Here is a 14,007-nt window from a genome sequence, read left to right as displayed (position 1 = left end):
ATTGTTCTAGAACAGTTAATCCTTACTTTAGGATTACCCCCAGAAAGCTGGCAAGGTCAGGCTGTACATGGATTGTGTGTTATTTGAATGCTGACTGCATGAGTTGCCTGGGGGTAGCATTAACTGCTACGTGGGACTTCTAATCTACATCTGTGAATCATCATTCTTTGAAGATACTGGAATCTTTCTATCCTCCAAGCTCCTTCTCTTGACAGGTGCAATCAGTACCCTTAATTGTAATGCCTATCAGGTGACTATGCCTCTGTACAGAGATTAATCAGTTTGGAAAATGCTATTTCCATGTAAACTACATGAGTTAATCAGATTATAACCCTGTGTTTTTCATGCATATAATAAACTGTGTGAGGAAAGGGCTTAAAGTCATTTAATTAAGGTTTACATTGTGCAGTGTGAAAAGCCTTTCTGAATTTAATTTTTAAACAGATGTTAACATTGGTTCACATGAAATCTAATCAACTGGGGAACAGAACATTGTGAGGAAAGAGGTGAAAGCCCCGAGCAGAAGTTGTTGCTTGCAATGTAGTAAATTCATTTACAACAGAAGCTGTGGGGGAAAGGGCTTTTTTTGCAATACTCATCACCTAGTTTTTGTTTAGTTTATATGAGACCCACCTGCTTAAATGGATATGTTAAGGAGTAAAATTTTAGCTACTTCATGCATTTATGTATCCATACAATTTTGGATGTGGGCAAGTAAAAACCAGGTGAAAGCTTTGTCTAAAATTTCTGCATCAAGTGCAAAGAAAACCAATCACCAAGAACAATAATTTTGAATACACACAAATTTTAAATAGTTGCTTAGCTTTGGGACAGTAAGTCCTTGAACTCACCTCTACAGCTGTGATATTGTTGGGGTTTTTTCAATAGCCTTTAAATGTGAAATTTAAATCCACATATTAAAAAGTCATGAAGTGTGTGTCATTACTGATGCAAACAGCTTTGTTGCAGTGTTATTGCATAGATGATACTGCCTTCTGAGGTCTCAGCTGTCTGGGAGAGGGGAAGAACCTTTGCTTTTGGTGGCACTTGTTCTCTTGACATGGGAAACAGTTTAACATTGTTTGTAAATACACTTGCTTGCAGTTTTGTTGATGCATTAACTCTACTGTTGTCTGGGCTTCTGGCTTGCAAGTGAAACTGAGGACTAGAGTTAGGTCTGTGGTTTTAAAGTGGCATGCAAGCATTTTCTCATCCATTTATTTGGGCACAGCCTGAAACTTTTCATCTCTATGGCATGTGGCTGCAGGCAGTATGACCACCATGAGTCATTTGACTCTGCAAACTCAGTCTTGGACTACTAGACCCAGCTACTAAAGACGGTAAAAGCTTATCCTTCATGCCCTAGTCTGGACCCTGACTTTTTTGCAGCATAACTGTTTTTACCCATAACTTTATGTCTTCAGGAAACATTAATTAAGGCCAAGCTGAGTATGTTTTATAATGTGCTTAGAACACTGATGTTAGGAGACATATAGGAAACATATCACCAGTAAACTAACAGTATCAGTGTGTTTATTAGGCTAGTCTCAGACCTCCTTGGTAAAGTGAACTGGAAGGGCCACAGAGAAAAACATTTTCACTTTTCAATTGCGTGGAATAATCTGAAATGCAATATAGATTTAAGAGGAAAGACACAAACTACATACTGTGCTAAAACAAACGTGAAAAGTTTATCGTGAGGATGTGATTCTTAAATGCACAGGGGCTAGTGTAGTGCCTGTCTGCTGTTCTTGGTAAAAGAATGATCTAATGTTACTAGATTGTCATTATAAGACGCTTAATTCCCAGAGTGAGAAACAGGAAGAATATTCACAAGTTTCAATGCTATTTACTAATTGCCAATTGACTTGAGGAAAGCTAAAAAATGACTGCAAACATCCATCCCCATCCTGATACACACACATACTAATAATGGAAATGGCAGCCAAGACAAACAGCTAGCAGTGCGACGCATCCTGTTGGCATTGTATTTTTGGCACTGTTGTAGCTACACAGAAACCAAGTGATACAAGAAATGTGTAAGGACATCTGTTCTGTAACCTATGGGGCTTCACTCACAAAACAGTTGTAAAATCTACTGGGGGAGAGAAAAATTTCTCTATATCTGTGCAGATGCTCTATTGTAAGAAAAATATCAATGGAAGGAAGTGTTGAGCCTTTAAAAGAGGAAATTGTTCACCAGATTCACTGTCAAATGTTCCATTACTTTCTTTCCTTTTCATTTAACCTAAGTTATCTGCCAGTCACAAGTTATATTTAAGCAAAGTGGTGTAAATCTGTTGGGACTAATAGAATGGAATCATGGATTAAATTAGCCTGGTGTCTGCTTGTAACTCTTCACTGCAGATTACTTGGGCTCTGTGTCACTCTGCTGACTATTCAGGTCACAGCCTCTCAGCTACCAGCTTCCTTCCTGATTCCGGCATCTTCATGTCTGTTTAGGGGTATGATGTGGAGAGGAGAAACATTAAGGACACCTATTAAGGTCCAAAGTATTGTTTACTTACCAGCTTCTCTCAGCTTTGCTGATCCTTCCAAATGTAATCAGGCTAATGGGAGAAAGAAAAGGGGGAGTTTTAAAGACTGCTGCAAGGCTCCCTCTGCCATTCGTTTACTTCCCTTTCAGTCACATCCCATGAGTGGACATTTTAAACAGGGAAAAAACTTTCCCAAAATTCAAATGTTGTTGCAAAAATCCAGATATAAGTAGTTAGGCTTCCCCCATAGGTATCTTACAGAGAGAGTGACATGGTTCCACAAAAAAGAAATGGAGTCTCATATAAACCTGGAACATGTTAGGAAACTGGAAGTTAAAGGGTCTGTGAGGTGGAGGAGCTTGGGAGGACTTTGGGAGTGAAAGTTTAGCTCTGGAAGCTGGGAGCAGTGGAGGTCCTGGGTGGGAGAGCATTTAGGAGCTGGAAAAAGTAGGGGCCTGGGAAAAGAGAGATTTGTGGAGAGCTGGAGGTGATTGCCTGTGCTGTAAATGAAGTCAGAACTCTGGGGTGGGTAGTAAGGAGAGGAAGACGAGGGGCTCTGGAGTGGACTGGGGAAGATGTGGGACTGAGACAGAAGATGTGGGGACTCGGTAGTGAGAAGCATGAGCTTTTGAAGAAATCATTGGCTTCCAGAGGAGTGAAGGTGAGAAGCCCAGCAATAAGGTATGGTATAAAGGGCTGGCTCTTCAACAGCACTCACACAAATACCCTGACACCTCTACTTGGAAGCTCAAGGATGCAGGTACAGAACAGCTTTCCTTCTGCTTCACTGCTCTGATATTTGGTTTCAGAAATACAACAGATCTGAGATCTTATCTTTTATATCATATTTCAGTTTGGGAAGAGCATGGCTTGAAGAAGGGTGAGATGGAGAAATAAGACTGCACCACATTACAAGCATTAGGGTTTGGATGTTGTGTTGGTATTAGAGATGCTTATCATCAAACAACTTAATTTTATATGTCTCTTCTAATTGTTCCATATTTACTTCCTCAACACCAATTTGGCAATGATCCATGCTTACAGGCGAAGAGTTCATAATTTTATATTGGAGTACTTGGTGTACTCTAGCTATTAGAAGAGAAGAGATGCCCTCATGATCTGTTTTTATCAAGATAGATGCTAATATTCTTCCAGGAAGTTCCAAAGAACTTTTTCTGGAAAGCAACCCTGAAAGCTGCTTTGTAATTTGTGTGGTATGCCTTGCAACAGTCAGTTCTGTGGGTAAAACAGTAGTAACAGATGTACTCATATTCAAAGCAATTCTAGAAAGGAATTAAGAAGTTTGGGTTGGTCTAATTAATCTCTTGATGATTTGGGGATTTCAGTGACCACTGATCAAGATCAGACTGTTCTGCGTATCTTATCCACCTGTGATCTAATCTTGAATGAGACATTACTTGGCTCTACTTCTTACTAACTATGATCAGGGCTTTTTCATCCAAGCCACTGTACAAACAAATAACCTGAACAAACAGTTCTTCCACAACAAGTTTACAATTCACACATCAGACCAGGAAGCTAAGAATGGATTTAAAAAAAGTAAACAAGGTGGGTTCAAAAACAGATGAGGTAGCAGTAAAACTGTGTAGGAGAAACAGATGTCTCTGTTTCCTTCTCTCCTTGCAGTGCCACCTGGTAATGTTTTTTGGACTACCATAGTAAGGAAGGAGATCCTGATTGTTTTGCTAATGTGCGTTAGGAAAAATGAATATGAGAAGACAAGAAAATCTTGTGTGCCAGTCCCTACCTATTGAGTTGTTTAGTTCTCATAGTTGCTATGACCAGCTAAAGTACAATACAGAAGCAGCCCTGTGCAAGGAGGCATGGGAGCCCAAATCACTCCTTTCTCTCACATGGTGAGTAGTACTTGTAGTATGATGAAAAGGACCCTAGGGAGAGGAGGAGAAGAGAGAAACTGGGATGAAGAAAGGTGTCAGGCTACTGGAACAAACAGAGAAGTTGAGAGGAGAGTAGCTGAAAAACCTTATTGCCAGTGGGAGAAATTATTTGAGTTGAACAAACAGTGATTTTGCTGTGTAGTGAAGATCCAGGATAGAAAAGCAGATGTTGATAAGAGCTTGTAAGAGTGGAGAATGCACATCTAAAACTACAAGGGACACTATGAGGTGGTAGAGGAAAAGCTGTCATAAAAAAATGCAAATATATCAAAATGTCAAGAAAACAGGAATAAATGAGGAAAGGCAGCATTCGTTCACTGGGAAACACAGTGGGTGAAAGATTCTGTAATGGCAGAAGTTGTTACTGAAGTGGAACTGAGGCTCAGCCCTTAGCCTTAGCATGGAAAAGGGATCAAAAGAAAGATGTGGGCAGCAGAGATTTGAAGATGAAGGGGAAACTATGCAAATAGATGGGAAGAAGGAGCAAGTAGAGAGAAGATTAGCTGTCAGATGCCAGAGGCTCAGAACACATGGTAGAGTGGTTACAATGATAATCTGAGGTTTACCAAGACACTTTAAGAAATTATTATTTTTTTATTTGTTTTCTGGGGAAAAAAAAACAACAACATAAAACATCACAGACTAGAAAGATTCCACCTTCATGCATTAAGGGTGGGAGTACCTTGTACAGCCTTCTGAAGCTTTAGAAGCTAATCATTACTATAGACAAATCTGGGATACATGGTCTTTTACTTTAGGGCAACCTGGCAATTTTTGTGCTGTTATTCATCGCACCAAAATACACATTGTCTAATATTTAAGTTGTATAAACATACCTTTTAAGGGAAGGCACTCTGGAGAGAATCCAGGCAAAGAACTGGTGTGAAAGCAAACCTAGTACTTCATTACAATGGTAGCTCTTGTTCTGGACAGAATCCATTCTCTCTGAGAGGAGTGGGAGATGAAGATAGAGACATAGATTCATTCTGTCCCAACAATTAGGAAGAGAGCAGCTTCCGATCTTCTAACAGCAGTTGTTGCTTCACTTGTCAAGAGAGGTGCCTTAGGGCCTGCAGTCAGTTCCAGTGCTTGAGATGTTACCTTAGGTGACAGTGTCTGTGAAAAGTTACCTTTTTTGTGATTTTGTTTTTGATCAGTGCTGGATGCCTCTTAAGTGAGAGTAATTAAAAAGAAGAATCCATTTTCCAGTTCTGCTTTGCATTTCACCTTCAAGGCATAACTGACCTCAACTGCTTTATTGTGCTGAGTATCTTTTCAAAGTCGGCCACATGGTGTCTGGGAGGTTCATAGTCAGCCTTTGCTAAATTAATTACAATAAATCATTTGTCTTTTACCAAAACAGTTAGTGGGGGAGAGAAAAGCAATTCTGAGTCCTAAAGCGGGAGTCAGGAAGATGAGAGAGAAGCTGATCAATAAAGAATGCACTTGCGTAGAAAAATGTCAGCTGAAAATTGATCATTCTTGCATTGCTGATGCTTCATGATCATCCCATATTGGCTGACCCTGTGTAGCACACTTCTCTGACCTCTGTATGAGACATCAGTCTGCTGCCGTGTTTGAGATCCAGCCTTGGAGTGTCTGTAGTGTCTGTCAGTAGTGTCCTGCTGACCTTCTTCCCATTGCTTACACCTTCTGCAGTCATCTACAAAAATTAGTCCACAGGAGCTCTAGGAAAGCACATGGGAATGCTGGGGAGACTTTATGGGCCAGAGACACAAGAATCTTAAAAGTATATCATGTTCTTCCCACAGGTGATGAAGCTTGCAGTAGCACAAATGGAAGTCACTCATATCCCCTCAAACCCATGCAGAAAAGCATGGAGCTGTTATGTTCCCTCTCTGTTAGCTCTGTAGCCTAAAAGGCTTCAATATACAGGAAACTATTTAAACCCAGAATACCAAAATACACACCTTCCTTCATTTGGTATGAATACCATTGTGTCAGTGGATTTTTTGACAACTCATTTTTTTCTTTAGGCAGCATTAAGTGCCTTGAAACAGTTTTCAGAACAAGGACTGGATCCAGTGGAAGGGGCTATGAAAGTCGAAAATGGATCACATGAAAAGTAAGTCCCATTTAAATCCTGCATTTTAATGCCTGTGTGGCATGGTAGATAAGAAATGTTAATTAAGAGCTTAGTTGCCCTTTTAAACCTGTGCAAAAATATTTTCTTTGGAATTTGCATACAGTTCTTGACAATATGAGAGGATAAACAGGATTTCAGGTTTAGCATTGCTGATAATATTTACTAATGAACTATGAGACAGATAGTTGTCCTATGGAAATCCCAAAAAAAAGGATTTGCTTTCATTGTATGGATTCTGTGTAAGTAGCATAACATGATTTTTGTCAAATGCGTTGTAGCACATGTAAATAAGGGTAGTTATCTGCCAACAAGTCCTTATGTCCACAAGATGAAATTTACCCTAGAGAATTTAAAAGTAAGTTAAAATTTTTTTCAGGTCTTAAAAAACTCTTACATGGAATACTGGCTTTAAAAAATAGACAAAGGAACCAGGTTTCACACTGGATTTTCAATTTAAGAAAGTAGGATTGTCTGACCAGTCTAGATTTTTTTCTCCAGCTGCTGGTCTGTTTATGTAAGAAGGTAGTTTTGAGTTACTAAATAAATTAGGAAGTAACAGAATAAGAGAAAGAAGACTAAAAATGGCATTTGGAATTTTTAATAGATATATTGTGGCTATTTATAAAGTAATTCAATCAGAAACATTTTTCCATATGATCTCATCACCATAGTATTTGAACATAAATATTGTTGTTTCACTTTAAAATGTTACCTTCCACAGTGACCTTTGAAACTCATGTGCCATCTGCTAATAAACATGTCTTAAAGATGTGCAACCCTGGACCTTACCACTCTTGTTAATGTATTAATCTTTCAGACAAGTCAAGCATCTGGGAGAGAAAGCAGACAATAAACAGACTAACTCAGGCACCATTGCTCAGGACTGCAAGGATTCAAAGGCTGTCGTCTAGGAGCTTCCCAGCACCCACGGCTGCCACTGCATCCTTATAAACCTGTCAACACGCAATAGGGTGTATGTGTACAAGGAAATGAATGACTAATACCATTATTTGAGTCTTATGTGAAGACAACACTATTCTAACACAAGAGATAGTATACATGGTACTGTTTATTCAACTGCAGAAAAAAATAAAATTGACCATTTCCCTTAGAACCCACGATCAGAGCATGACCCAATGGCCCAGAGGCAGAAGAAGTCTGATCATGTTACTGGAGGTTAAAATAACAACTAATTAATAAACAGTGTTAGGAAGAAAAGAAGAGAAACCTTAAAATTTATTAATATTGGGGAAAACAAGTTGGCATTGGTTCAGTTATACAATTTTTTTGTAGTGTAGTTTTAAGTTCAGCTTACTGATTTTTAAATAATGCTTGAATATTTTAAAATTAACCAATGACAGTGCTGTGAGAACTGTAGTTGTTGTCTTCATATATAGTCATACAGCTTACCTTTTTATGCAGACATTATGCATTCTTCATTCTATATGAATATGTATGACTTAAAGATGCACTACTCAGAGTTGTATGCAAACAGAAGTTTAAATCATGACAAGTATTTGCTTAACTTGAACAGATGTTATTTATGATCAGTCTCGATATACTTCAGGAAAAAAGCAGATATGGTATTTGATTTTCCTTGCCATAATCAATTAAAGAGGCGCCTTGCCTCCAAGCAACATTTTCCCCTTCAGTTCTGCTCTCTGTTGTGTGAAGCACATCTACACCCCATTCTGTGTGTTGTATCAACCCACCGTTTGCATCAACTGAGTGTTTTTAATCTCTGCATTCGGACCAAGAGCAAAATGTAGGACTGCAACCTCACCGAGCCAAGGCTGGAAAACTGCTGATGAAAAGATCGTTATTTTGTGAAAGGAGTGGCAGCAGAGATGAGACCTGTGGCTGTCTGTACCAACATGTTTCTTTTAAGTGTGTGGCCAAATGCAGTAAAACCACATCAGTTCATGTGTACAACAACAGTGTTGTCTCTTTCTTTATCGTTCACAGGTAGCCAACTAAGAGAATGAAGTGGGAAAAAACCCACAATTACAAACGAATGAGTGGCTGGCTATTGTGTCAAAGCCAGAGTTCAACCTGCCTTTCCCCATGCCACCACCTTCTACTAGCTTACTATGTTAGACTAGTCTTCCTGCCATTTAAGTAATTTATTTCTTCAAAATACAGATATTTTATTTCATGTAAACCTCATGCAATAAACACGTGAAGCTTATACTAGCTGCATAACAGCCACAACAACATTGCACAAGATCTTAGCAGCATGTAAACCAGGGTTCACAGCCCAAGTGACTCATGCAGGAAAGCAGACAAACAGCAATGTTAGGAAATGGTGCAAGGTATGGTGGCATTGATTCACCTCTGGGACAGGCTTTCAGGGTAGCATGCATCATGCTCTTACAGAATCAGTGGTCATTAAAAATTTTGAGTCCTTTTTTCTACTTCATGTTTCTCATGGGTATGGTTCACTTTCCCCCTGCCCTGCCCCAGCAGATGAGGAGCTTTTGTTCCAAAAATTTGCCATTTTCTAGGGTCTGAGTCCATAAAAGAATCAGGAACAAGCTGAATCTTTCAGTTCCCACAGAACTGGGAGATTTCCAGAGGTATTTGGCACTTGGCAGACTCAAGTTATTCAGAGAACAGCATACACAAATACTTAGCTCTTACACACTGTCTTTCTCAGGGATATGTTACCTGCCTAATTGGCAACCAGAGCAGAAATTCTGCTCCTTCACCTCAGCAGCCAGATCAGAGAGCTCACAAACAGACTCACTCTATGCTTTATCAGTACTTGCCAGTGTACAGAATACAAATGACATTACTGTCCCCTTCCATGGAGAAGAAGAATAAAAGGAAGAGGTAAACCCATTCCTTGACAACTCTGTCCTAAGGGCAAGAGTCTGAGCTTGCTGGTTAGAATGGGATGAGGGGACTGGCAGTTTGGATGGGGCTTTGAGCAACCTGGTTTAGTGGAAGGTGTCCCTTCCCATGCAGGGGGTTTCAAACTAAATGATCTTTAAGGTCCCTTCCAACCCAAAGCATTCTGTGATTCTGTGATTCTATGATATGGATTCCCTGGCATTAACAGCACCTCCATGGCATGTTCCCTGTCCAGTCACTGCAGAGAAACACTTTGTATTGGTTTGCTCAGAAGTTCAAGGTACAGCTTGATGCTTGGTGCCATTCCCTATGCACAGCCACAAAAACATGCCCAGTAAACTTCAGATTAGTTGCTCTGTAAAAGATGTCCTCTGCATTGAGCACCAGGCTTGCTCCAGTGCATGTGTAGTACAACAAAGTGATGCTCATCTCACTCTTAAGTGAGCAAATTGCAACCATATGTGTGCAACCAGCTGTCTAGGCCCTGGGTGGCTCTTCCAGGCCTTCCAATCAAGACAACAGTAAAATAATAATCTCTCTGAAATTATCATAATCTCAAGTCCTCTTGCTGGTCAGAGAGACATGCTAGATTCTCACTCACAACAAATAAGGCAAGTAATTGAGCAGAGGAGCTTTTTTGATTTTCTCAAAGCTGTCGAAACATCGAGCAGATTTGGGCTGGGAGTCATTGAGTAGCAGGATTTCTAACTACTTTCCACAGGCAAGGTTGACTAATGATTGTTGGAATCACAAGTCAGAAATTTCTGTGCAGCACTTCCCAAGCAACAGGTTAAAAGCCTCACCAAAGAGTCTCCAATGAAGGCTAAAACAGCTTTTTCTGGCATAAATCTGAAGAAAGAGTTCCTGCTCCCTACAGGTATGGACAGAAGTGCAGAGACCTCTATATGGAGCTCATCAAGATACCCTGCCCCAACACCTTTAGTGTTACTACAGTGCTCCAAGGCTTCTGTCTCAATGCAGAGGTTTCAGTCTGTCCACCTGCATATCACACATGGGAAGTTTCTCAGAAAAATCCTGCAGTGTTCACACAAGCATATACAGAAATTAACTTCAAAGGTAATATTGGCATTGGCACTAGCAGCCTCCTGAAATCCCAAGGAAAAGTCTTGCACCAGAGACGATGCAGCAGCCAGAGGACTTGTCTCCAATCCTTAAGTCTGTTGACTCACAGCTCTTCCTCTTACCTCCTGAATTGGCGGTATCTGAAAGCTGCTGGGGAGGGCATAAATCTAATGATCTAAAACCCACTTTATTTTCCTTCAGTAACATTTTTTCTTGCTTTTGCTTTCTAAAATTAGATAAGAGTTGGTACATCGGGGCATATGGAACAGAACAAACTTTATATTTAGTTTTGTTTAATAGTTAGCTAATATAGATGCTGGAAGAGTATCAAGATGGTTTGAATGTTAATATTAGTTCTAAAAGGGTTGAGTTTGCTTACCTGACAGCAGGCATATAATTTCCCCTCATCTAAGTCATAGGACTTAAAAGAATTAGCACTCATCAACAGCATTTTTAAAGTCTTTGGATAATGAGTAGAGAGGAACTTCAAAAGCTCTTGTTTCCTCTGCCATCTCCCCTCTGAAGCATGAGGAATAGGCCGAGCCACAAGTGATTTTAAAAATCAGTAGGGAAGTAGTTGGGTTGAATGACTACAGGAAGATGGACTCTCCTCCTCCTTGGCCTGAAATGACAATGAAATGGAATCCTTCCTAAAGCGTATGCAAAGCCCTTGATCTCTCTGTCAGTACTTTACTACATGCATTTTATTGGCGAGTGTCTGCTTGTTGTTGTTCTCCTCTCTCTGGCCTGCTCCAATTCCCCATGAATCAGCAGAAAGTTTCCCATTTCCTGCAGTGAGAATTGAGCAAAAATTTTAAGCTGCATTTGTTTTCCCGTTCATAGGCAGAGCGCTGGGCTTTTTGTTTGGTTGTTTTAAAACAGTATGTGAAAAAAATTACACTTGGCAAAATCTCTTCACCCTCTCCCAGAAGTATCCAGCACTTCCCCACTCTCAGTTGCACCCCATAGGTAAGCAGGATTTTCTTTGCTTAGATAAGAATGGCTTTTGCAGCCCCTGAGAAAAATCAGCAGAGAGTGGAAGGTGATTTTTAATGATGGTGAAGACAGGAACTATGTCAGAGCCCTGAAAAGAACATTGCATGATGATACTCTGTGTTTGGGGGGACACGGTTCTGTGACTGGTGGGAACTGACAGCAACTGTCCTTCAGGAGCCCTCCAGCTCAAACATGGCAAATTATCTGCTCCAAGCAAGAATGTTTGGTGCATATATATGGCTTATCTCCCCAAGGACATCACCAGAAGAGATGGAAGGAGAGAAGCACATCCTGAGTAACAACTATCTCTGCCTTTCCCTCTCCACAGCTGATGAACCTCGAGCTAAAGGGGTAATGGATGAGGCACGGGGAAACGTGGCTTCCCTTCTGGGTGTTTACCTGTGGTGCTGGTCCCTCTTCGTATCTGCATTCCTGAGGCATGATATGAGCTGAGCTGAGCACGTCGGTAGATGAGACGTGTATGAAGTGTTGTGGTGGTATGATTTCTGTTATTCCACATGAACGGCACTGGCTTTCGTTTTTGATCATGCAGCTTGTTATTTGCTTTATGCAGTTAGTCATGGTTGGCTGTGCACTTTTGTGCTTGGTGTTTTAACTCCGTAGCACTTCAGCACAAAGGAAATTTAAAAAACAACAATGAAAATGTTTCTTATCTGTTCTTAATTAAATAGACCTCAATAATTGTTTTCCTTTCCCTCTTCTCATAAATCAGAGTGGTTGCTAACCTGAAAATATAACTTATTTAAGGACCAAACTTTCTTTATTTACAATAACCAGGATCTAGGTGAGCCTGAATGCCTGTAAAGTTTTATCTGACAGCACACAATAAATGAGAGGAAAATTAACCTGGATAAAGCAGTTTATGCTTCTCACTACTATATATTAAAAATAACTTTGTGCATTAGAATAGATCACTTAAGCCTAATTATTTACTTTTTCGTATGATTATATGTGCATCAAAGATTTTCTTTTCTATAAGCCACCGTTACCTGTTAAAAATGTTCAAGGACAATAATAATTAAATCAATGTAGTGTGATGCCTTTAAAATGGCCTGTTTCCACACCCCCACCCAGCCCCCCCAATTCACTTTAGTTGAACTGGGCTGGAGATAGATTTGGGTATTTTAAAATTTATTTAGGTTTAAAGATAAGAGATCTTCACATGTGGTTCGAAGCAAAAATGACACATTGAAATATGGTAGACAAAAAGAAATCAAAATATGACATCTCTCTGTGGTGCAAAAATTTAATTCTCTCTTGCTTTAATTATATCTGTGGTTTTTTTGTTTGTTTGGTTGGTTTTTTTTAACTGAAAAACTGACCTCTACCCAGGCTCTACTGAAGACAGTAGATGTCCACTGACTTCAGTAGTCCCTGAATTTAATGCAATATTGTTCCCCTAAGCCATGCAGCTGGCTGGATCTAATATAAGTGGGATAACCCAAGTACTTACACTGAGCTTTCTTGCCTTGCATTATCATAAAATGACAATTTATTGCAAACCAAACTTGCTTTCCTCCTATTTGGTAACAAAATATAAAGTAAAAAAGCTGCAGAATTTTACTTTTTTTTTTGTCTTTATTTTTTTTTGTCAAGAAAGATGTACCAGTTCAGAGTGCAGCACAGTAACCATACTCAGGCCACCTTTTACACACAGCCTTATTCACCAAGTCCCCAGTTGTCCTTTCACTTGAGCTATTGGTAATTGAAAGTTCAACCCTGATAATAACTTGTAAAGTTAGGAATTGCTTACAGAGGTACCAGAAATAGTGTAGGTAAGTCTCTGGTAAGCAGAGACTAGAGTTCCCATGTGCAATACATGGCAGGAGTAAACAATTAAATGAGCACAGAAACAAAATGGTTTCTTAGAAAAGTCACCAGGCCTAAGGCTGCGTAGTCAATTTATGCAGCTCACTTCAATAAAACTACTCTTATTATTGTGAAATACTCGTTGCATGTGATCAACACAGTGCAGAGAAAGATGTTGCTACTATTTAAATGTTTCTTCTAACTCATAGACAAAATAACCCAGGGCCAGAATGTTAATAGCCCTGACCTAGTTAAAATTCAGCAGTAAGGACAAGATGTTCTGATGTCTTCTGAAAATCTGATCCCAACTGGGCACAATTATCTTGAATATCACCTTTGGAGTAATTTTCAAACTTCTTGCAAAATACCAGCAGATCTGTCATCTTATTGCGAATACCCAGACAAAAGTAAGTGGCTTGCTGAGGAAGAAGGACACTGTCAAGGCCTTGACACCCTTATGTACAAAATTCTGCAGCAGATTTTTGCAGGTAAGTGGAGATAAGTGCAGGAGACTTCTGTTCCTTCCCTCTGCATCTGTTGTGCTCCCAACTGCTGGGTTTGCACAAAAACTGATGCAAAAGTTTCCACACAGTTTTCAAAAATACTGCAAAAATATTTTCATGAAACAAAAGTTTGTTTGAGACTTCATAGCTTCCATGATTTTTTCTATTTTATTTTAAATTTTGGTTTACAAAAAAACCCCTACAAAACCTTCCCAAAT

General features: G+C 39.6%; 1 protein-coding gene across 7 annotated transcripts in view; it reads left to right on the top strand.

The window, feature by feature from the left end:
• STAU2 (staufen double-stranded RNA binding protein 2) overlaps positions 1–12,508 on the top strand; it is a 176,869-nt gene extending 164,361 nt beyond the window's left edge. For 6 of the 7 annotated variants that reach the window (XM_051612780.1, XM_051612775.1, XM_051612778.1 and 3 more), the window contains 2 exons: positions 6,415–6,503; positions 7,342–8,459. In XM_051612780.1, coding sequence (XP_051468740.1) covers positions 6,415–6,503; positions 7,342–7,435 — 183 coding nt within the window. In that variant the 3' untranslated portion in view covers positions 7,436–8,459. Of the gene's footprint in view, positions 1–6,414; positions 6,504–7,341; positions 8,460–11,784 lie in introns of those variants that run through there. The other variant, XM_051612779.1, reaches the window with a different exon arrangement.
• Positions 12,509–14,007: the final 1,499 nt, after the last annotated feature.

Source organism: Apus apus, chromosome 2 (assembly GCF_020740795.1).
Source record: "Apus apus isolate bApuApu2 chromosome 2, bApuApu2.pri.cur, whole genome shotgun sequence".
Classification (NCBI taxonomy): domain Eukaryota; kingdom Metazoa; phylum Chordata; class Aves; order Apodiformes; family Apodidae; genus Apus; species Apus apus.
This window is presented reverse-complemented; position numbering and strand designations above follow the sequence as displayed.